The sequence below is a fragment of the Cucumis sativus genome, chromosome 5 (genome assembly GCF_000004075.3).
Source record: "Cucumis sativus cultivar 9930 chromosome 5, Cucumber_9930_V3, whole genome shotgun sequence".
Classification (NCBI taxonomy): Eukaryota; Viridiplantae; Streptophyta; class Magnoliopsida; order Cucurbitales; family Cucurbitaceae; genus Cucumis; species Cucumis sativus.
Genome location: NC_026659.2, coordinates 28,749,657 through 28,771,875, shown reverse-complemented (window position 1 = coordinate 28,771,875; position 22,219 = coordinate 28,749,657). Strand labels below are relative to the sequence as shown.

Here is a 22,219-nt window from a genome sequence, read left to right as displayed (position 1 = left end):
TTACGGTTCAAAATTGAACAAAAAGTTATCTTTTGTTTATATTAGCACGTTGTGAAAAGAACTCACCTTAAGAACTACCCACCCACATACGATAGAAGCTTAACTTTCACTACTCATGTTTTATGCTTGTTGATGGACGCTTGATATTCTCACTTCATCCTCCTCGCTCATCTTGCAAAGGAAACGGTAGTAACTACTCGATGCTCAATCTTCGACATCCTCATCTACTCCTCGCTTATCTTGCAAAGAGAGCCATGACGATTACCTTTGAAACCTCGTAGGCGACCCTAATAAAAAGTACAGCAACAATTTGACAATGGTGTGCAACAATGGCTTGTAAACGAAATTCTAACCATGAGTCGAAATAGATTCATCATTGAAAGTTTATATACAATTATTGGGTTCCAAGTTTATGAGTATTAATTATTTTTATTTCCTTTTTATTTTGGTTAAAAACTACTTTTGACCAATCACCAAAGTACTTTTGTAGGTTACTAAAAAGTTAAATTAATTCATCCTTCTCCACTCAAGGTACATCAATTCACATCTATGGAAAAACCTCTTGGTAAAGAAATATTCTAATAATCACACCCTTCCCATCAGGTACCTCATTTTCATGTTGTTTGCTAAACAAATACATGACAAATTTAAAGAAAAATATGTCTATTCTCAATTGTAAATATTTACATAGCTGTAACAAGCAGAAACATGGCCAATGCCCAAATTTCCACAAAACAAATGTCTGCCTACAAAAGTCGCATTGATGCTATGAGTTACAGCAAAATCTAATGTTCTTCATGTAAATGAACATTCAGAGCAGGCGATTGTGGTAAAAGTGCTGCAAGCTCTTCATAGAACTTCCCTAGACGACCATAATCTGGATTTTCCTTCAACAAATCTATGGTTTGCGAATTTGTATTTGCACCGACAAACACTTCTTTTGTGCGTTGTGTCGTAATATCCCCATTGAATAGACTAAGCGCATCTACTGTCGAAAGGGAGTTCACAGATTCATACAAGCTTTGGAATTTACTTTGGTTCTCGGGAATTCCAGCTAGCTTCTCTTTCAAGTCAGCAGGAAGGGAAGCAAGCACACTTCAAAAGAAAAAAAAATGGAAGTATTCAGTAGAAGTACTCACTACCAAAAACATCGGGCTAATGGCGAAGTGAAAAGAACAAGAAAAATTAAAACATACATGAAGGCAGTACGAAAAAGGGAAGTCCGGACCAAAATGAGTAAAAAAAAGACAGAAAAGGAAAAAGTGCAAAAAGATGCATTCAAAAGAATGAGTTGTGTCTCTATATTTCATTGGTGACACAAAGCCCAAAAGAGACTAAATTTGGCAAGCCCCATCTCCTCCAAGGCTCCGAGAAGTTTCCACTATTACTAAGGACTCTCCTACTAAATTACAGGCACCAAGCTTTGTTTGATGTAAAGAAAACTATTGGTGACACAAACTTCAAGACATATATGTATGAATTTGTGCCTAGGTAAAATAGTTGGTAAGTTATGTCTCCTTACCTGCTAACACCTCTGACAAGACCCAACTTATATCCAACAGAGACTGACTGCTTGAAGCCAATATTAAATCCCTCTTGAGCTGCAGCTTCTTTCCCAGCAACTAAACCATCACGGTATCCAATCTAAACGATGTTTACCAGTGAAAAATGAGCATGAAAACCATTTAAATCCACTATATGTGCAACCATCCGTTAAAGAAAAAGATAAACTAAAATAGTCAACAGAAGTCTGTTACCGTATGAAATTGGTCATGTCTTCTCTGCCACTCCCTGTCCAAATCAGCTGTTTCCTCCAAGCCTTCATCAGAGCCACCCCATAGAGATCCATCATCTTCGCACGAGTCATCCACACCAGAACCTGCAACCATCCCCTGACTCATATTATCCTACAAACTTTGGTCCAAGTTATAACAGCATTTTCAGGTGTAACTTATGATGTGTGGTCCCTTGCAGGATTTTGTGTTTCTCTTATGGGAATTGGTGGGTGATATGGTTAGTTTGTAATTATTCTTTGAGTATTATTTTAGTTGATCGGAGCCCCTCCCTTCTTTTTTCTTTTTTTTTTTTTGATACTTGTGAGTGTCTGGGAGCCCCTCCCTCTTTTGAGGTTCCCTATTGTAATTTTCATTTTTTATGCCCACTTATTCTTATATTTTTCTGGATGAAAGTTGGGCTCTTTGTATATATAGAAACAAAAAACACATATAATGCGCATTGTAGATAGAGTAGATTACATAGCAACGCAATGTAAGATGAATAACTCAGCATGATTTTTCTTTTTCTTTTTTTTTTCTTTTTTTTTTTTTTTTTTTGTGCCAACCATCACCATAAAAGAGAAATTTCAGACAAGTGCATTATAGAAATAACCGATTTGGAATATACAGAGATATTTCTTAATGAAAAATTCTAAAGCTCCACATACCAACTAATATACCCAGCCAAATAGGAAAAAAATCATAAAATTTCAGATAAGCTATGGTTTATCCATGGACTAGTACATAATCAATCATTCCCCCATAATTAAACTTCTCAAAAATCCAAAGTAGATAGTACGTTTGGATATAACATTCATGTCCAAAGCTCCCAGTCCCCCAGCATAATAAAATTTAAAATACGTCCGAATGCATCATTGAGAGAATAATAACTACCTGATGGCCGATCTTTTTTGTAATCAGATAATGAAATATCACCCAATTTTGACTGTGTCGACTGCAAACTCTCGGAATAAAGTTCTTCAGCAATGGTACCCTCCATCTAAAAAAATTAGACCGATTTTATTCTTCAGCAACGAATAAAAGAAAACCTTATAGTTATAGCTAAGTCCATCTCAAAGCACAATTGAGTTACTTAAAATTATCTCAACGTATCCCTCCGCCCTCCCAAAAAAAAAACTCAACAAAACCAATTAGCATTGGTTGGGCCTATAAGCTCAAGTCTACAAAAAAAGATAGAGCATTTTATACACCATTTGCAAATACTACCCGCTCGATTGTATTACAAAATTTCAAAAGGGATAAATACAAGAGTCTATTTCAACCTTTCTGCCAGGAGATAATTTTCGGCCATCAACAATTTCCCATGTTTTTTATAAAATTAGAACTAGAACAGCAAATTATAAATCCAATTTTGCACAAAGAAAGTTTATACACACGGAGAGAAAAAATCATTTTTTTTTAACAAGACACAACATTTTAACGCAAGAAAATCAATTGCTCAGATTCTGGGTGAAGAAAGGATCAACAGCAGTGAAATTGACAAATTTACAACCTAGCCAAAACACTTAGAACATAGGACATCATTCTTATTATTCAGTTTCCAGTCTAAGGTCGGTACTCAATGTCCAAAATTCCATTTTAATGCTTCAACCACCTAAAGACATCTCAAATAACCAATTTCCGTAAAAATGAAAGCTTAAGCTAATGAATGAAAGTAAATTTAATTACTATCATTTAACAAAGTCAGTGTCAACCATTAAAGCAAAATAACCAATCATATGATATAATTTACATTAACGTTTAAACATCAACAATTCATATCCAGAGTATCTTAGGATCAAAGGGCATGCGTTATCAATATTTTTATACAGGTTCCATACGATTCTTAAATGAATTGAATTCAATGTACACAGGGAGGGAGAGAATTAGAGAAATCAACAAACCAATTACCGAGAGTGGAAGGGGATGAACGTGTTGGAAGAAAACCAGGTGATGTTGTCAGCCGTGCGTGCCGATACTGATCACTGAGAAATGGGGTGGACGATGAGTAGGATAGATTGAGAATGGTGGAGAAGAGGACCACCGGAACAGATAGGGAAAACGGAGTTGGAGTGGCGGCGTGAGGTTGCAACAGAGAGTGTTAGTGAGATAAGAAGAGGAGAAAGAGATGCGGCGGTGGCGGCGTGGAGGCGAGGATGAAGGTGACGGCAGAGAGGAAAGACCGGAGATGGAATTGGTAGTAAGCGATTATAAGAGAGAATAGAAAGAAGCTGGTGGCGGGGATTGGAGAAGCGGCAGCGGAAACAATTATATCCGTTTAATAAATACTATTTTTTTCTTTTGTTTTTATACAAAGATAAAAGATGCAAGTAATGAAAAATGTGCTCAAACAAGTGATGAAAAACACAAAGAAGAATATCATAAATTCTCTCACAACTCATAAAATTGGTGTCGAAAACCAACTTAATCGACTTATAAGGTATAAAAACGACCTAAATTATACAGAGAAAATCGTTAAAGATGTTCAACTAGTTCGATTTTCTGGACCGTTTTTTCTTTTTAATTTGTGGTTGATTTGGGGGTTAAGATATGAATCCATTTTGAAAGCTGAAAAGAAAAACTTATCAAATGAGATAAGGGATTGCATAACGACGACGGGTGGAAAGCACTTGGTGAGGCGACGACCAACAATGGGTTTGAGTTGGTTCATGATGAAGAAAGGAAAGGAAAAAGACGAAAAGTGAAGAAGGAAGAGCGACCTCACATGAATGTGAGGTTCATGCTAGTGTTGGTTGGTGTCGTCCAAACTACCCGCATGACAAAAAGTTTGGTCTAGCTCTCGATTGGTGCTAGTCGTTTTTTCTGATATTTTAAAAAAACTAACTCCCAACCAATTCATCTAAAATAATCTACTTTTATATGAGTTGAGAGGGTTTTCAAGGGTTCATGCACACCACAATTAAGTTTTATGTATTTTATTAATTTTAATTTATTGTATTTCTATCTTTTATTTGAAAATAAGATACTCTGTAAAGATATAATAAGTATAAAACGATAGTTGCAAATTTAGCAATTAGATTCAAAATAATTAAGAATACAACAACATTTTAAAAAATTTATAAATATAGCAAAATTATCGCTAAAATGATAGAAGTCTTATTACCAATAGACCATACGAGTCTATCATAATCTATCAACTATATAAGTCTATCAACAATAGTTTGGCTATATTTGTAACTTTTTTAAAAATGTTGTTCTATCTTTAATTATTATTCGTTAAACGACAAATGATTACCTAATAATAAACTAATATAAATGGGTTTGGAGTTGGGCTTGAGTTTGGACTGAAGCTTATTTTTGGGCTGTTGGGCTTAACTTTCAATTTTAATACATATATTTAATGTTATGTAATATATAATATAAAAATATATATCTTTTAAATATCGCTTGGCGTCGGTTTGTTCAATCTAAATTTTGATCGGTGCTGGTTGGTTTGGTTTTTCACAGCCCCAACCGGTTCAACAAAAAGACCAACTTTCAAAGTTCAGTTTGATAGGTTTTGATCGCTCGGAACCGATTTTTTGGGTGTTCATGTTCACCTTTAAATTGCATTAAACTTTCGAAAGTTACAAGAAAGAAGATTTCATAAAGAGGATTTCAGCTGAGATCCGAACGATGATAAGATACTTCACTCTCCATGCAGCCCATAACATTATTAACCGGACTCGATCTAATTGAAAACTATAGAGGTGCCTAGCAATATCAGTAGTGATAACATTAAAATCAACATCCAAATCTGGACATTATTTCTAGTCTCTCAAATCTCAAATCTCAAATCTACCAAGCAATACCCACTGCCTTACATGGATTTAGTTCCTCCATTCTTCAATATTATCATTATCACTATTCATTTAGCACAATGCTTCACTAGCTAAATTTTTTTCAATGTGATAAGAAAAATGATGAGTTTCCATTTTGCCAATTTCGTGTTTTCTACTATTTCCAAGTTGACACTCTCTTTTCGACATCAAAGAAAGAAAACAAGCTTTTTGTTTGTATTGCAAATACAAATTGAATTTGATGGCCTCAAACATCTTCTCTTTATGGAAAGAAATATTTAGATAACAAAAAAACTGAACCTCAAGACTATTACTACTGTATGTACAACAATGATAAGCTTAGAAACTGGAAAACAAAAAAAAACAAAAGAACTTGGGAACCTTGTTTGTTACAATATGCATTTGCCGAGGAAGTGAGGTCTTGAGCACCATTTATGCCAACAAAAATTGATTACATAAAGAAGAAGAAGAAGAAGAAGAAGAAGAAAGTTAAAAGGCATTCAAATCCTCCTTTGCACTGAAATTGTATCATTCATCATCATCATGAGCTTTGCCTTTGAAACCCCCAAGCTGAAACTGAGAAAAGAGGCCTATCTTGCCAGCAGATAAACAAAAATCCATTCTCTTCTTTGATTTTATACCCATCATATCCATAGCTCTGCAACAATCTACTTCCCAATAACATACTATGGTAACTCAATGGAACCTTTCCGAACCCCACAGATTCAAGCCTCAGCATCCATTTCTCTAGCTTTTCATGCCTCTCCGTCCTCTCTGCTCCCTCACAAGCAATGATGTTTTTTATTTCCTCTCCTAAAAGCATTTTCTCGACCCTTTGTCGTTCGATCGATGATCGTGACACGGTTGACTCTAAGCAATCAAACAATGCAGCATAGAAGTTCAATGCTTCTAGTACTCTTTCCATGAAAGCAGATCCATTCAGGTTTGATTCTTGCTCAGTTATTACCATAACTTTTGGAGAAAGGCCCCATAATGCAGTCAAAAAACTGTTCATCTTTTGGGAAGGATTCAATCCTGATGGGGAAGATACTGAGGCTGAATCCGGGCTGCTAAAAACTTGCAACGAATCTGTCTCGAGCCATTCTCCTAATGTTCGCTGCTTCATACGTAGGAGCTTTTGCAAATTTTTTGATGCAGGTGGAGACGTTTTCTTATCGTCATCTGTAGCCAAAACCGAATGAAGTTCAAGAACAGAGCTAACTGCAAGTGCTTCACCTGTCTTAACCCTTAAACTTTCAAGGTCAAGGTTTTCTAATTTGCTGACAACTGGGGTGAATTGAAATGGTATATCCCATTTTTCGGCCTCTTCGGTAAGCCGAAGAGCCATTTGTTCCAACACTTCCTTTTGTTCATGAATTCCAGTTATTCTCAGGTGGGGTGGACCATCTGGCCTATCTTTCAATGTTTGAAGAAGGTTTATCCACTGAGCAGGTTCACAAGATTTGAAATCAATAATATGAATCATCCTTTCTCCCTCCATGGCTTCTATAATAGCCTGGTTAGTCATCACATATGCAAGCTTCAAGAAAGGACATAATTCAAAGAACAGTCTCTGGGCAAGAATCTCTTCAGGGACTGACAAAATTTTGGTAGAGTTCAAGGCTCTGTGTAAGCCAGGCCAGGATTTAAGTATTCGATCCGCGAGTGCCTCGGTGAAGTAAGCAGCAATCCGCTGCATTGTGTCCCCGTCTGGCGAAGCAAGGTGGGAAATTTGCTCGAGGCCAACATTAGCATTTTCAATGTTACCAATAGCAACTTGGTTAGCACAGCCAAGAAGTAGGTGAATCAAACACAAGCCCCTCTCTTCAGATTTGAGTTCTCTTAGAAAAGGGTATGGCGATCCTATACCGGGTGATAACGACCACGGAAAAAACTGCAAAGGCGACGAAGTTACCGACGATGAACCCTCCCCATTAAACATTCCTGCCATTGAAGTACCTGAATAAAGAGAATTACACAATTTCAACAAACCCAGAAACAAACAGAGATGGAGGAGAGTGAAACAACAGTGCAGAAAGCATTAAAAATCCTTATGGCTGATTGAGGAAATGAAACAGCAAAAGAATACAGAGTTCATGATGTTTATAGAACAAAGCCACTCTAAACTGAGAAAAAACAGCTCAAAACCCCCCACATCCTCACTTTATCCTGTCAATTTCTAACAAGGCAAACAAATCATACTCATGCTGGAACTTCCTTTCAACTAAAAAAAAAAAAAATTTAAAGCAGCAAACAACCCAGTTGAACAGAACACTCCAAAAGAAACTAAACTCATCATCCAGGAAAAGACTTGACAGATTAAGAGAAGAAAAGAAAGCAACATAAATCCTTCACTTCAATCCATCCAAAGTTTCCCCAGAAGCCAACAAACAACACCCATTAATACAAATCATCAACAAAGAAACAAACAAAAGAGAGAATTAATCACCAGAAGATGAAGAAAAGGAAGTGGTGGGGGTAGATGGTAGAGAAAAGCCGAATTTACGTCAAACCCAGAAAGAAAAAAAGAAGAAAAAACGAAAGAGAAAATGAATTTGATGGAAGAAGGGAGAGTGTAGTAAGGTTGAAAGAAAAGAGTAGAGGGGTGGTTTTGATGAAGAAACAGAGCACCCTGGAATCAAAGGGTTTGTCTGGAACGACTTTTCCATGGCTGCGTTAGAGACAGACAATACAAGGGTATGTTTTTGTCGCCATTGATTTGTCCTTCTTTGGTAGGATCAGAAGAATAAGGAATTTCAACTTCAAAACTACAGAGACCAAGAAAGAAAGCAAAGAACTTTCAAATTTTTTTTTTTTTAATCTCTCTCAAAACCCACCTAGATTTTCCCTCTCCACATTCATATTCGTCTCTCTAAATTGATGGGTTTTTGTCAATATGTGAAGTGGATGCGAATAAGAGCTGGCCACAATTTGGAAGGACTTGCCAATTTACCTTCAAGCCAAACATGCCCTAACATAACAAAACAACCACCTTTCTTTGTTGCTTAGTGGGTGATAGTGGGAATTGCAAGGAAGAAAACCCCTTTTTTTCAAAAAAAATTTCCAAATAAATCCAAAACTCATACTCCTCCCCACTTTCTTAGCACTTTAGGACAAAGAGACAACTGAATTGTGCTAAACCCCAAAACCAATATAGAACATTCAACTTTACCTCACACACCTCCCCCCCCCCCCCCCCCCCCCCCTCTTTGCTTTTCCAAAACCAAAAAGCCTCTTCTACCTTTTCTATGGTAGCAGCAAATACTATAATATTTGTCAATTCATCCATATATTGTCATTCAAACTTTAATATTTACATTTTCCATACCTTCTATCAATACATATTCTTTAATACAAATATATATATTAACGTGTCTTAACCAACGAATAAACTAGAACGTTATTTAACCAACGAATAAACTACAGTAAGAAATTTGAATTTAAATCACAAATAAGTATATATGCCATAGGAATTATGTATAGTCGCTGTTATTACTTTCAAGTTGATGTTGAAAAGGATGGGTTTGGAATAGTAATTGGTTTTTGCTTCCATTAATTTGTATTGACAAACACCCACACATTACATTTTGAACCAAAAACAAAACAAAAACGTTTTACACAATTATATTTGGTCCTCATCATTTTTTCTTGAAAAGAAAGAAAACTAATACACATTTTTAACATGAATTAACAAGTTGTTTGAACCTTTTAACTTTGTGTTTATACTTTCTTTCCCATTCTTTATATTGTATATCTTATTCTTGCTTGAATATGTGGAGGGAAGAATCTTTTAGTTTTTAATTGATCTTATACATAAGTATACATTTTATATTAACGTTAGTTTTTTTCCTATAACTAAGAAGATGATATAATAGATTGATGAGTGCAATCAAACTTCGGAAAATTGTAAAAAATGATTGTCAAATATTTACAATATATAGTAAAATTTTAGATTCTATCAATAATAAACATTGATGATATTATTATCAATAATAGAGGTTTATCCTAAAAACAATACAACCATACACTGCCTTCAAGAATAAAAGATTAGACTATACCATTGTTTATAATTAGTTGAATTTTTCTAAACAAATAATAACAATAAGACTTTTCTTGTTTGACATTTTTGTTTGTAAAAACTTTAGAAATTTCAAACGAATACAATCGATAAATGAAATTCATCTACAAAACTAAAACGTGAGAGAAAGAACTTAGAGGAAAAAAGTTAAGAACAAATAAAAACAAAGTATAATCTATAGAAAGATGAAATGATTATAGGCTATTTAATAAAAAATCAACTCTCAACATATCCAATTTGTCTTCATTCTTCTTCATACTATACATATATATACATATAATTAAATGTTTACCATATGGACATAGTTGGCTATGATATTAATTTTAGATAGTTTCTAGATTTGTTATTGTTATTTTAAATTCATAAGTAAGAAGAGAGTTTCAACTTTCAAGCAAAGCATTTCCTAGGTTTCAGTTTCAACAGTTTCTAGGACTGTTTTTGATTAATAGAAAAATTTGTCATCTTCCTTAGCCCCCATATAGAAATTTCCACCAAAATATATTATTACAAACAGAAAATGAAATGAAATGTTAAATTAAAATGGGACACTTCAACTACATATGAAATTAAAATTTTATTTTACCCAAAAAAAAAAAAAGAAAGTAATATATGCTAAAGCCAAAAGAAAGTGCTTAAGTTTAAAAATCAATGAAGAAGTTGGAAGGTTGTTTTCAAATGTCTTTTTTTATATCTTATTCTCTACCATTGTATAGAATCTTCTTTTTGGCTACATTATTTCCACACATTTTTTTAGCTAAAAAGAAAACCTAAAGTTACTTTGCTTAATTAAGACAAGAGAAAAATAATTTTGGTTGTAATAAATTCCAGTTTTACTGCAATAATAAAAGTCATAAAGTTTATTCATGTGGTAATTCCAATTATAGCAAAATTTACCAAAATTATTCCACCATTTTCACCCAAACTCAATTGCAAAATATAACCTATTCATATAGACTAGTGATTACTATCTATCAATATATAGGTTGACCAATAGCTTACCAAAATTTTTCAATTTGTGTAAGATAAAAGTTCAAAAGTTTTAATAGCGAATCAATTTAAACTATTTCTTATAATTAAATTAGAAAATCGCCTATAAAGAAAATATCATAATGAAAGCATAGGGACCTAATGAATACAACTAGAAATATAGCATGACATTTTATCAAATAGGACGTAATAAAAACATGTAAATAGATAAATCTACGAAGGTTTAGAGTTTGAATTGATACAATAACGAAGAAAATATAGCGATATAAATTGAATTATTTTTTTCAAAACAAAAAAAAAAAATCCAAATATATTAATGTCTAAACTTGTTTGATGTTTTGTCTATCAGCATTATGTGGCCTTTAGTTGAAATAGCCAAAAAATACAAAACACACATACAAGGAGTTGGTAGGTGGATTTTCAAAGTTATTGCCAATTAGGTTTTGAAAGGGGAAGAGTGATGAGAAAAGGGTTGTTTGGTTGTGAATTTTTTGCTGAGACAAACATTTAATGGGAAGAAATTGGAAGTTAGCAATGAAAGGTACCTTCTTGTCTTTGGTAATGAATGAATCCAAACAATGTCTTAGTGGGGATTTTTCCTATGTGATGCTTCAATTTTTGTACTTTAGTGGGTTCCTACCTTTTAATATGTCTCTCTTTCTCTTACTCTTAAACTTCTTCTTCTTTTTTCTTTTTCTTTTGAGTACTCTAACTTGTGTGTTTAATTAGTTGATAATGTCCATGAAATTAAGTAAAGCTTGGGAAATTGCATTGGATTGTGTGTGCTAAACAACAAAAACATCAATTAAAATTTCCCTCAAATTGAGGAAACCTTTTACTAGGAATTCAATTTTTTCTAATTTTTTATTCTAATAAAATGAATTAACTTCTAAAAGAAAATGTAAAGATGGAATTATTTATTCACTATTCTAAAATTCTATTGTTACTAAAACACATCTAAATAAGAAATACTGATTCCCATCAAAATCTTACTGTTATTTAGTTCAATTTATGCCCACTTTTAACTAAACTTTGATGTTATTATTTTGAAAAAATGTGGATGGAAGTTCAATATTTTCCTAAATATTAATTTATTTCTCCCATCAAAGGAAAATATTTCAACGCTAAGTTCTAAATTTCTAATACACATTCAGTTCCATATTGGACAAACGTTTCATACCTTATATTAGTTGTGGCAATGCAACAGTATTTCATACCCAAATTTTGCAAATAAATTTGATAAAATAAATACATATCTACTTCTACAAAGTTAAAAGGTACAAAAGTGAGTCAAAGAAAACAGGTTGTACAACTTTAGTTTTACCCTCTTTGTAAGGTACATCTATTATTTCAAAAGTTGAAAAATATTACCCTTAACCTTTAATAAAGGTTTCAAAACTATTTGGAGTTGAAATCCTTGAAAATCTCACGAAAAAATTGGGACATAAAACAGTGAAGAACTGCACTATTTTACCCTAAAGACGTTTTTTGAAACAAAAGCTAAAGGTAATATTGTAACTTTTGAAAGAATAAGAGTATTTAAAACAAACGGTAAAGTTCAAGTCTATGAGAATTTGTGTGTGTATATATAGTTTAATAGAAATTCGATTAGAGGTGTAATTTTATCGCAATAGTGAAACTCTCTCCTGAGTATTCACAAACTACCAGCTAGAGAACTCGATGCAACTTTCTTTCATCTTACTAATAAGACTCTCCAACTTGTAGCTAGCTAGAAACGTGTCTCAAACCCGAAATAAAACTAGGCAGCCTATCTAGTTTCTATCAAATTGTACAATCACAATAAACGCTGAGAAAACTATAGCATATGTACATGGCATTTATAATAAATAAGAAGGCATATTTACAGGCGTGACTAAGAAACTAAGACATCAAGGTAAAAAGAGAAGCGAATATATGCGAACTACTTCCCACAGCCCCATACTAAATGAAAAATATTCCGGCTAGCACCTGCATTGATCAAATTGTTGCTCCGTCTCCTTAACATCTCTTCTTGTTCAGTAACATTACCGTCCTAGTTTTTCATTTAACATGAAAAAAGAAAAGGAAAAATTACTTAAGAAAGATACAAATAAACTGTTCTCTTACTGACAAAAACTTGAGTTTCTATAATGTGTTTTGTATAAGGAATAAATTAAAGAAGTCTGGACCTGTGGAATTTTTACTTATTTTGTGGGTGTAATAGTTTAGGAATAATTGTATTTAGTATTAAAGGTAGGTGTCGTAAGCCTAAAGCCCTAAACTTCTAAAACATAGGTTTATGCAGTGATGAGTCACGAACACCCCCAGAGTGATTGACTAACCTATATCCTCGCTAAGAAATGACTTGCCCAAAAGAATTACACCTAGTCCCGTTTTTTTCTGTCAATTATATGGTTTTGAAATTAAGGTTGCTATGCCAAAAGAAACCAATTCAATAATAGGTAAATTGGTTAACCTGAAGAATGTTATCCCAGGATATGATGGGGACGTTATTCCTTTCACAAATATGTATGAAACCTATCCCAATTCCCAGGAAGCACGAAATCAAAGGGAGAATAGGGAGCTTTATAAAATAGAAGATCGAACTCACTAAAAGAGAATATGCTCGGACAAGTGATAGAAGAGTGGGGTACAAATCCAAAACAGCAACAGCAACCTCCTCCGTAACCTGTGGGACCTGTATACATACATGCTAATTGATATTAGGCTTTGAATGATCAAAGACTTCAGAGAATGAACTTTGCTTTCCTTTATAAAAGCTGTTCATACCTGCATGAGCTGAAGTGCAAAAACATCACTAACCGTCATCTTATCCAATTCTTGGCATTTTTTTATAAATTGATCGAGACGAGGACAGACATCAGAATGACTAACACGATCATCAGATGCCTGTAATATGTAGTATTGTGTAATTGCATGAGTAAGATAACCATACTTCTTTAGTGTATCTGACAAGCCACTGGTTCTTTGCACATCAAATCCCTCTAAAATTTCTGTTGTAAAGCAACTGCAGAACATAAAACATACTTCAACCATACTTGCATAGTTTCCTTTCTAGCCTTCTAATGAACATCTTAGCAGGCCCCACCCATGTAACAGACTCTCACGCTCACACTCATAGCTTGGGATCATTATCCCTTCCTTTCCTCCAACCATACACAATTGGGGGTCTACCAACATAATCATTGTAAATGTGCATCCAAAATGTTCTGTTCAACAACTCGTAGACTAGACTAGTAGACCAAGGACTGTTAAAGATAAGAGTAAAGGACCGACTGCCAGACCAATACAAATTTCTATAGAAACACAATATGAACCAACTGAATGATTATATACTTGCATGAATCAATCAGATACATTATCTTAATTTCTAAACACCATGGCATCCTTTTGTCTCATTCTTAACTAAAAGAGCACGTTTTGTAACCTCTAAAACAATATGGAGTTGAGATTTCATAATCGCAATTAAATCACATTATTCCAAAAAATCATAAAAGGCATGGAATCTAATTTTTTTAATGGCATAGTAATCAAGAAAAATTGCACTTACGCTGTTTTGATGCTTTCTGCCGCTTCAGATGAATTGGGATCACCTTCCACAAGATATATCATTCTTTTAAGACCACATCTCTATTGAGATAAAGCAAGAAGCATTAATTAGCGAGAAACTAGCCAGAAAGATAAATAACTAAGCGAGGATCTGCACCCTTGCAGTAATGCCCATAATATTCTCCCAAAATGATAATCACAAATGCCTGAACTTTGGCATTTGAGCTCACTTAGCCCAATATTTTCTACCAATTTTTGATAATGCATCATCGATTTTAAGAATCGTGTGAGCAATACATGATACACCTCGTGGTCCTCCGAAAAATTGGCTAATTAAAACAGAATCAAGCAGAATTTTTTTTGGTGTCAATATGAAAGTAACAGTAACAAAGCCGGTACAGCACTTCATATTTCTCTTTTATTACTAAATAAGAACCAAAATTCTATTGACAAGAACTTTTATTACTAAATAAGAGCCAAAATTCTATTGACAAGAATGATAGTAAAGAAGCGAGGATACACTGAGGACAAAGCAAGACCTGCCATCTAAAAGCTCTAGAAATAGGAACATATTAATAACAAAACCCAGTTTTGGAATGGAAGTAGTGACAGGTTCCATGAGCCTATTTCTCAACAAGCCCAAAGCATATCATATCAACATTCACCAATTGATTCAGGAAAGAAGAGAAAAGATATTTCATAGACGAACAGAATGTAGCTACCCCGCAAGGGAAATAGAAAAATATCATTTGGTTAAGAAGTTACCAAAAGTTTTAATTTCTGGTCTCTGTAGCGATTGTCCCTGATTGAGCACCGCAAATCCTCAACATCTTTCCTCTCAACAATAAAATCAAGAACATATTCATTATCAAGATGTTTATGGCGGGCTACCCAGATTCCATCACCAACAGGTAGCCTCCTAATCTGAAGAAAAATTGTGTGAGTCAGTCATGACCAAGTATTTGATCAATTATGGAACTAGCCACTAGGCGAACAGCTGATAAGAATAAACAGATGTGGCGATATGCGAATGCTGAAACACACTTTAATAAACTGTTTCTCATTGTCAACAGCATGTTCTGTGTTGAACGGGGAATACCCGTTGTTACATACATTACAAGTATAATATCATTACTATTCAAAAATAGATCAAAAGTGCTGAAAATGTTTTTGGAGGCAAACTCTTAATAGGTATAAAATCTAATCCGTAATCTAATAACACAGCAAAGCCTTATGCAAAAGAAATTTTCAGAAAAGAACAAAACCAGGTTACCTCAATCTGAATCTTGAATTGGCTACAGATATTCTCAATCATTCTCCTAGACCGTGAACTAGAAAAGCACGACAACATAATAGTTTAGAAGTGTGATTAAAATACAATTAGAATGTCAAATGTTAATAAACAACTGCAAGTTTCCAAGCACGTGACATGCCAGGGAAGAAGAGCTTTCATGAGTCTTTGATTTGTAGTCTTGCCTTTCACATGCATCGCAAAAATAATAATGCCTCTAAATAAAAATTACAAAATATATTGCATACGACTCTTTAAGAGGAACTTGTGCTAGCCGATAGGTGTGGAAAAGAGGAGGGAATAAACAAAAAATCCAAGCCAAGATACAAGCACTTTATTCTTTTGAAGATACAATATTTCATTAACTATTGATAAGGAACAGAAATGTTTGAACTTTTCATTGATTAATGAACAAGACAAAGACACGCTGTTTTTTAAACCTAAAATGAACTAAGGGGCAACAGCACTAGTTTATTTCAAAAGGTTAACAAAATGTGCAAACCTTCAACTTCTAGAAATGTGTCTTAACCTATAAAATAAAACCCACATCTAGACATGGTATATCATATTTTAAAATTACTTACCTGTGCTTGGCAAACTGTTCTCGATCGTCCAATATCAGGACTACGTTATAACAATCTTCAAATTTTTCACCAAAGCTCAAAGGTGGCATACTCAAGATGTTTGTATTTCCTTTGACACTATCTCTACGGGATTCGATGATGGAAGGATTCTATAAACACAAAGTATAATAAAACTTCAATGCTTCATAATATAGTAATAAATATATTACAGAAAGAAGGCATTGCCATCTTTTGGTTATTGGTGTGTGGGTGGGTGGGAAGATGGAGTGAGAAAGCTAAAATATCTACTTACAGATGATGAGCAAGCTCTCGAGCTAAAAGATCTCTCCCCATTAACATTAACAACATTCTTTGGCTCACTCCCCTCAAGAGAAGAACCCATTGACCTATTTTCTCTTCCAATTGCTTCTACTTGACCTGTACATATACAACTTATTAATCTAGTGATCAGTATGTTTCTCTCTCTCTCTCTCTCTCTCTGTCTATCTATCTATATATATATAAAATAAAAATCCTGCTCCTGAGAGTTCTAAAAGCAGACCATAAACAAGATCTTCGCGTAGACGACATAAAACTGCTGGCCAAAGTGATGAGATATCCTTGTTTGGGTTATCCTTTGAAACTTCTTTAAAGGAATTAATAACTTGATGCTTAGAGTAACCCATGCGCATAAACTGTAAAAGGAGAGACAAAACAAAAAGAGAATCAGCAATAGATGGTGAATTGGCCACAGGGGATGCCCAGTTGGCTAGGGCTTGGGGATAAGGTGAATACTCAAATTGCATAATGCTTAAGTTATAAATCATTTCAAGTGTATTTCACTAATGTAAAAATAGCATCTAAATCTTTTAATTACCCTCTCAAGTGATTCAAGGGGCACATCAATTGATTTGTGCTTAGTACTCTGACTAACAGATGGTGAAGTCACTTCTACATCTGAATCAAGATAATTAGCACTGTGATTAGATATATCACATGATTCGAGAATAGAGGATCCTTTTGTGTTATCAAAGTTCTTTGAAGAACTTAACAGTCCAGATCTCATAAGACATTCACGTGCCACTTGCTGCCCCTCCTCTGTAAGCATGTATCTGTAGAAACAAAAATATTAATCATATACTTGCAAATAAAGAATCAAGAAGAGTGACATAATCTGGAATATTATTCAAACATGGCTAATAAAAAAATACATAATGTAATAAAAAAAATACATATTTTATATGCCCACTACTTAAGCATATAAAATATGCGTCGTCACATATATTAACATTTTGCTTAAGCCAGATGGTACTGGTACATTACTCCTGTGTGTAGAGCAGCCTGCAACCATCAGTATCAAGTCCTTAACAATCACATGATACCCACCCCCAACCACGGACACGACGATGTCATGACATAAAGAAAATGATTCTCAAATAATAAGAGGAGGGAAAAGTGACAATGAGAAAAATTATGACCAAGCCAAGAACATACTTTGCTGGGCAATTAGATTTCACCACCAATCCCCTTGATATCAATGTCTTCATGCAGCTCCATCCACTGTACCAATCCCTCGAAGAGCTTCCAAATTGACTAGGTTTCCCTTTACCCTTCTCTGGCCTGAGAATGGAAAAATACTCTCCATCCATTAAATGATAAAATGTACAATGTAAAGAAAAAATGCAGAAACTAACTTACGCAATCGCCACCCTAGAAAGACCACTTGCTTCAGCTGCATCAATAAGCTCCTGCTTACGCATGTATTCATTCCCATTTGTTGTACCCCTAATAGTGGAGGGTATGTTATACATAAATTAAAATAAGAACTCTGACAAGAGAAATTACAATTTGTCCAACGTACCTGTAAAGAGTGATCAATAAGGCATATGCAACCGAGTTCTTCTGTGGAACATAGCGCCTGGTCCCCTTTGTTTTCTTACCTAAACGAATAAAAAGAAAAAAAAAAGGAAAACGAATAAGAAATGCAATAAGCGTCTCCTTGTATGACAACCCATTAAAAAACTTAGAATGCAGAGCTCGTGTAAGGTACCTTTTCCCGCCAATTCCTCGGGTTCAGAACCATCAGAACCACTCTTGAAAAAATCTTGTACTTGTTTAAGAATCCACTTCCCAACGCCTCTAAGGTATTATAAACATCAAGACTTCAAAAAAGAGGATAGAAGCCAGAAGTTCACAATTATGAGACAGTGCACGCAAGAATGATAGACACTGTATAACTACTTTCATATACTGAGAATTAAGAAGAAAAATACAACTCTCTCACGTACATAGCTAATTCCTCCAACAAAATGAAGTACATTAATGAGAAATAATACAAAAACAAAGAACACCATAGAACAGTCCCATTTCAAGGATAGCTTCTAAAGGGAACTATTAAAGATCTTCGTTATGAACCAAACCTTCTAGATTCAGTTCGACAAAAACAAACTTCAACCATGACTTTACTTTCTAAGCCGAATCAGCGAGGTAGCATTGCATTACATTATAGAAATAACAATCACCATCCAGTATAAAGAATCCAATGAAAAAAGAAAACAACTAAACAGCATTGGCATTCAATCATTCGATTCCATTTCGAGATGAAAAAAAAAAAAAAACAGTGAGGCGCTACAGAACTTACTTGATCTGAGAGAGATCCTTCATGGACGTAATGGAGACCTTAGAGTTGCAAACATTCAAATAAGCTTTATATAGAGTCATATCGACTTTGTCAGAGATTCCTTTAGGTGTCGCCGCCATTTCTAGCCGCTTCTGCCACATGAATTCAGCAAGGTCTTCGTTCTCCGGACAAAAGACCGCCGGAGATCTTTGCCGGTCCATTCCAAGAATTCGAAGTTTAGAAGATGAATATGGAAAATTGTTGAAGAACAGTGGAGAAAAAGAGAACTCGAAGCCCAGATGAGATTACCGCTACACGCCGCGCTTCGCGATTTTGAATTTACGCATGAAATAAAAATTATAAAATCGACGGTTTATTGATTCAGAATAAATCAAAATTAAATAAAATAAACCCTAAACCCTTTCAAAAAAAATAATTAAAACTAAAAATCCGACCTGCCGGATTCGAACCAGCGACCTAAGGATTACTGAACAAACTACAGTCCTCCGCTCTACCAACTGAGCTAAGGTCGGTTTTGGAATGATAAACCAAAGAAAATATTATATTTGTTAACTATATGCCATCTTCTAGTGAAAAATTACAAAACAAATTTTCGTCGACAGCAGGATTCGAACCTGCGCAGGCAAAGCCCAACAGATTTCGAGTCTGTCTCCTTAACCACTCGGACATATCGACGGTTGATATTGATTTAGATTTGGTTTTATATTAGTAAAAAAATGGGTTTCCGTGAGAAGCCCATAAATGATGAGGTGATGATGGGCCTGGGCCCAAAAGGGAGAGAGAAGGAGGCCTGGATTCTGAACGAGTCATTTTGAGGCAAAAGGCAGGAGAACAATAGACGCCGATATCTGTGTTTTGAGCTCTCAACAACGAAGGGAAATCAGTTGCCTTCACATTCATTCTCTTCTTCTTCTTCTTCTTCTTCTTCTTCTTTCCTTTGCTAAAATCTGAGATACAAGAGTTTAGAAAATGAGCGGTACCATCAAGAAAGTCACCGATGTTGCCTTCAAAGCATCCAAAAATATCGATTGGGATGGCATGGCCAAGCTTTTGGTCTCCGATGAAGCTCGAAAGGAGTTCTCATCCCTTCGCCGAGCCTTCGAGGAGGTTAACTCAGCCCTCCAGACTAAATTCAGCCAGGTCCCGAAGATTCCAATTTCTTTCTCTCTTTTTTTTCTCTCTTCTTATGTTCTTCTCTGCAAGATCTCTCTTCTTTTGCGATTTTGTTTGGCTTGGATGTTTCTTATTTTAATTGTTTTTATTTTAGGAATTTTTGTGCTTGTGTTTATTTTGGTCTTCATTTCGTGTAAATCTGGTTTGATTTTCATCTCGGTGTATTGATAACTGAGAATCGTAATGTGTCGTATTTTGTGGGCTTGAGAGGCTGCTGTTGATTTAGTTTTGGTCTGTCTGATTGAGGAATCAGAATGGAATTGGAATTTGGAAATAAAAAATGTTTCTTGTTATCAAAAATGTTTCTTGTTATCAAGGAAATGTTTCGAACTTGTTCGGATCCAGATAATGTTATATGCATCAGAGGATAAGAAGAGGCTATATAATTCTTTATTGGAGCAACCACAATGTCTTCGGTAAACTTAGTTGGACATTTCTATTTTATATGACTATTGTATCAGCTACTATATCAGGTATGGATTACTTATTGCATATAGTTCAAGTGCAAATTGGAGTGTTGGAACATGGCTCAAATAGTAAGATGTCAGCACTTCTCTTATGAGTTATCGGTTTTAATCGCTCCTGTGTGTTTGAAAAAGAAGTGCAATTGGAAAGCTAAATCGATTGCTCATAAAGATGACCCTGTAATTTTCTGATTTTCTTTTCTATCAAGTTGATCGTATGAATGACTGAGGAATGCTTTTAATTGCGTTGTATTGGCGTTGATGAAGTGAAATTTTCCTCTCACGAGGGAGGGATTGAATTCTTTTTTCCTTTATGAAGAACTACTCTATTAATGAAAATTGCTTCCTTATTGACTTTGCCAAAAATGTGTAGGAACCAGAGCCCATAGACTGGGAATATTACAGAAAGGGAATTGGTTCCCGCTTGGTGGACATGTACAAAGAGGCTTATGACGGTATGCTTTTAATTCACATGTCATATGGAGTTCATATTCCGACTTCTCTGTGTGATATTTACACTAGGCAATATTGCGATTTTTTAGCACATGGTTGCTTCTGATACTTCTCTAATTCTCCAGTCTTCAAAGATCATATACATACATGGTATAATTTGAGATTTTTGTGTTTGACGACTAGGGCAATCAGTGAATCAATCACTATTATTTTTAAGTGGCCCCTTTAGCTCCGTGGATGTTTCACACACCCTAATACTGAAATTTTGTGATCGAAGTATTTACAACATTAATTTTATTGAAGCACATTTTGCCTTTTAATCGCATATAATAGAACCTTGAAGTTTTCTGAAACTCTTGTTCTAATTGGCCCAAATCCTGTTATGATAATGCAATTTGCTTGATAAATAAGATGGCTGGCTATGAATTATCTTTCACTCCCTCACATCTCCCACTTATAGAATGGGACTCAGAACCATGGATTGTCATTAGAGTACGAAGCAATGCCCTTATGATTTCTTGCCTTTTCCTATGCATTACGGGTCGATTGATCTGCTTCCTTTTTAGGCATTGAGATCCCCAAGTTCGTAGACACAGTGACTCCACAGTACAAGCCTAAATTTGATGCATTGGTAAGCACCATTTACATTCAAGTAGATCTGTCTGTATGGCTCTCTGCCAAGGTGCCTCATTCATTTGTTTATATGGCAGCTGGTAGAATTGAAGGAAGCTGAAGCAAAATCCCTAAAGGAGTCTGAGCGGTTGGAGAAGGAGATTGCTGAAGTTCAAGAAATGAAGGTATGGAAAAGAAAAGCTCATTTGATTTCCAATTTTGCAGAAACGAATTCTCACAACCTATTACTTTATTCTCATCAGAAAAAGATCTGCACCATGACTGCTGATGAATACTTTGAGAAGCATCCCGAGCTGAGGAAGAAGTTTGACGATGAAATCCGAAATGACTACTGGGGCTATTGATTTGGAAGTTAAGGTTGGTTGAAGAACCAAAGTTTCAGAATTTAATTTCATGAATCTTCCGGGACTTGTTTTGCTGCAGATGTTTAGTCAGTAATAAAACAAACCAGATAGTTCCTCCGCAATTTGGTTGCGTTTGCTTTCAAAACCATGGTGACGAAATTGATTAGAGAAACTGAGTCTTTTTTTTTCCTTGAAATGATATTGTGAGAGTTCCAAATAACTCTTAAGGTACATTATCATGGAGAATGCATTTTTTATATAATAAGATTATATTGGCTTTCTCTATTATTTTGAGATCGATAAAGAGATGTTATGTTGCAAAGCTTTAAATTCATGGAGTTCAACTGTTTGGTTGTTGCAATACAATCTCATGATTAGAATTGATCCAAATATACAAATACAGAGTTAATTTTCAAACCCAACAACATCAAAACGACATAGATAAACAATGTAATGTATTTATTATCA

The 22,219-nt window shown here is 34.7% G+C and overlaps 4 protein-coding genes and 2 non-coding genes across 11 annotated transcripts; 1 reads left to right on the top strand and 5 right to left on the bottom strand.

Moving 5' to 3' along the window:
* Positions 1-532: 532 nt before the first annotated feature.
* On the bottom strand, positions 533-4,595 carry LOC105435599 (protein YAE1). Of its 2 annotated transcripts, none has more exons than XM_031885286.1 (5): positions 3,680-4,595; positions 2,670-2,775; positions 1,758-1,879; positions 1,523-1,644; positions 533-1,095 (listed from the first exon to the last, which is right to left on the bottom strand). In XM_031885286.1, the coding sequence occupies exons 2-5, from the start codon at positions 2,773-2,775 to the stop codon at positions 786-788; spliced, it is 660 nt and encodes a 219-aa protein (XP_031741146.1). In that variant the 5' UTR covers positions 3,680-4,595; the 3' UTR covers positions 533-785. The 2 variants fall into 2 exon arrangements, with proteins under 2 accessions (XP_031741146.1, XP_011655902.1); XM_011657600.2 differs by having other exon boundaries at positions 3,687-4,593.
* A 1,177-nt stretch (positions 4,596-5,772) lies between these two features.
* Positions 5,773-8,738, bottom strand: LOC101203396 (scarecrow-like protein 3). Of its 3 annotated transcripts, none has more exons than XM_011657596.2 (2): positions 8,529-8,738; positions 5,773-7,534 (listed from the first exon to the last, which is right to left on the bottom strand). In XM_011657596.2, exons 1-2 carry the CDS (start codon positions 8,551-8,553, stop codon positions 6,117-6,119), a joined length of 1,443 nt encoding a protein of 480 aa, XP_011655898.1. In that variant the 5' UTR covers positions 8,554-8,738; the 3' UTR covers positions 5,773-6,116. The 3 variants fall into 3 exon arrangements, with proteins under 3 accessions (XP_011655898.1, XP_011655897.1, XP_004142414.1); XM_011657595.2 differs by having other exon boundaries at positions 8,413-8,547; XM_004142366.3 differs by lacking the exon at positions 8,529-8,738 and adding an exon at positions 8,025-8,406.
* A 3,467-nt stretch (positions 8,739-12,205) lies between these two features.
* LOC101219408 (crossover junction endonuclease MUS81) lies at positions 12,206-19,032 on the bottom strand. Of its 3 annotated transcripts, XM_011657592.2 has the most exons (15): positions 18,685-19,025; positions 18,094-18,182; positions 17,905-17,983; positions 17,742-17,828; positions 17,538-17,663; positions 16,921-17,155; positions 16,606-16,738; positions 16,357-16,481; positions 16,065-16,213; positions 15,463-15,520; positions 14,955-15,113; positions 14,191-14,270; positions 13,410-13,647; positions 13,231-13,317; positions 12,206-12,672 (listed from the first exon to the last, which is right to left on the bottom strand). In XM_011657592.2, the coding sequence occupies exons 1-15, from the start codon at positions 18,882-18,884 to the stop codon at positions 12,562-12,564; spliced, it is 1,956 nt and encodes a 651-aa protein (XP_011655894.1). In that variant the 5' UTR covers positions 18,885-19,025; the 3' UTR covers positions 12,206-12,561. The 3 variants fall into 3 exon arrangements, 2 of the variants coding, with proteins under 2 accessions (XP_011655894.1, XP_004142395.2); XM_004142347.3 differs by lacking the exon at positions 12,206-12,672 and having other exon boundaries at positions 13,049-13,317; positions 18,685-19,032; XR_004216442.1 differs by lacking the exon at positions 12,206-12,672 and having other exon boundaries at positions 13,410-13,529; positions 18,685-19,031.
* An 80-nt stretch (positions 19,033-19,112) lies between these two features.
* On the bottom strand, positions 19,113-19,196 carry TRNAY-GUA. The gene is given in 2 exon segments: positions 19,113-19,148; positions 19,160-19,196. It is a non-coding gene; the product is annotated as a tRNA-Tyr (tRNA).
* An 81-nt stretch (positions 19,197-19,277) lies between these two features.
* TRNAS-CGA lies at positions 19,278-19,359 on the bottom strand. The gene has a single exon. It is a non-coding gene; the product is annotated as a tRNA-Ser (tRNA).
* A 106-nt stretch (positions 19,360-19,465) lies between these two features.
* On the top strand, positions 19,466-22,055 carry LOC101204220 (ATP synthase subunit d, mitochondrial). The gene is made up of 5 exons (XM_004142370.3): positions 19,466-19,824; positions 20,695-20,776; positions 21,341-21,405; positions 21,485-21,571; positions 21,650-22,055. Exons 1-5 carry the CDS (start codon positions 19,654-19,656, stop codon positions 21,749-21,751), a joined length of 507 nt encoding a protein of 168 aa, XP_004142418.1. The 5' UTR covers positions 19,466-19,653; the 3' UTR covers positions 21,752-22,055.
* Positions 22,056-22,219: the final 164 nt, after the last annotated feature.

What these genes read in the sequence shown, in the direction of transcription:
- LOC105435599 (XM_031885286.1), bottom strand. Translation starts at nt 2,775, where the DNA reads ATGGAGGGTACCATTGCTGAAGAACTTTATTCCGAGAGTTTGCAGTCG. An exon ending in CAAAAAAGATCGGCCATCAG is followed by an intron (nt 1,880 to 2,669) that starts GTAGTTATTATT and finishes GGATGGTTGCAG; the next exon opens with GTTCTGGTGTGGATGACTCG. An exon ending in CTTGTCAGAGGTGTTAGCAG is followed by an intron (nt 1,096 to 1,522) that starts GTAAGGAGACAT and finishes TTTCTTTTGAAG; the next exon opens with TGTGCTTGCTTCCCTTCCTG.
- LOC101203396 (XM_011657596.2), bottom strand. Translation starts at nt 8,553, where the DNA reads ATGTTAGGGCATGTTTGGCTTGAAG. An exon ending in AGGGCATGTTTGGCTTGAAG is followed by an intron (nt 7,535 to 8,528) that starts GTAAATTGGCAA and finishes CTCTTTATTCAG; the next exon opens with GTACTTCAATGGCAGGAATG.
- LOC101219408 (XM_004142347.3), bottom strand. Translation starts at nt 18,884, where the DNA reads ATGGACCGGCAAAGATCTCCGGCGGTCTTTTGTCCGGAGAACGAAGAC. An exon ending in CCCTTGAATCACTTGAGAGG is followed by an intron (nt 16,739 to 16,920) that starts GTAATTAAAAGA and finishes CTCCTTTTACAG; the next exon opens with TTTATGCGCATGGGTTACTC. An exon ending in ACCAGAAATTAAAACTTTTG is followed by an intron (nt 14,271 to 14,954) that starts GTAACTTCTTAA and finishes TTATCTCAATAG; the next exon opens with AGATGTGGTCTTAAAAGAAT.
- LOC101204220 (XM_004142370.3), top strand. Translation starts at nt 19,654, where the DNA reads ATGAGCGGTACCATCAAGAAAGTCACCGATGTTGCCTTCAAAGCATCC. An exon ending in GTACAAAGAGGCTTATGACG is followed by an intron (nt 20,777 to 21,340) that starts GTATGCTTTTAA and finishes CTTCCTTTTTAG; the next exon opens with GCATTGAGATCCCCAAGTTC. An exon ending in CTGAAGTTCAAGAAATGAAG is followed by an intron (nt 21,572 to 21,649) that starts GTATGGAAAAGA and finishes TATTCTCATCAG; the next exon opens with AAAAAGATCTGCACCATGAC.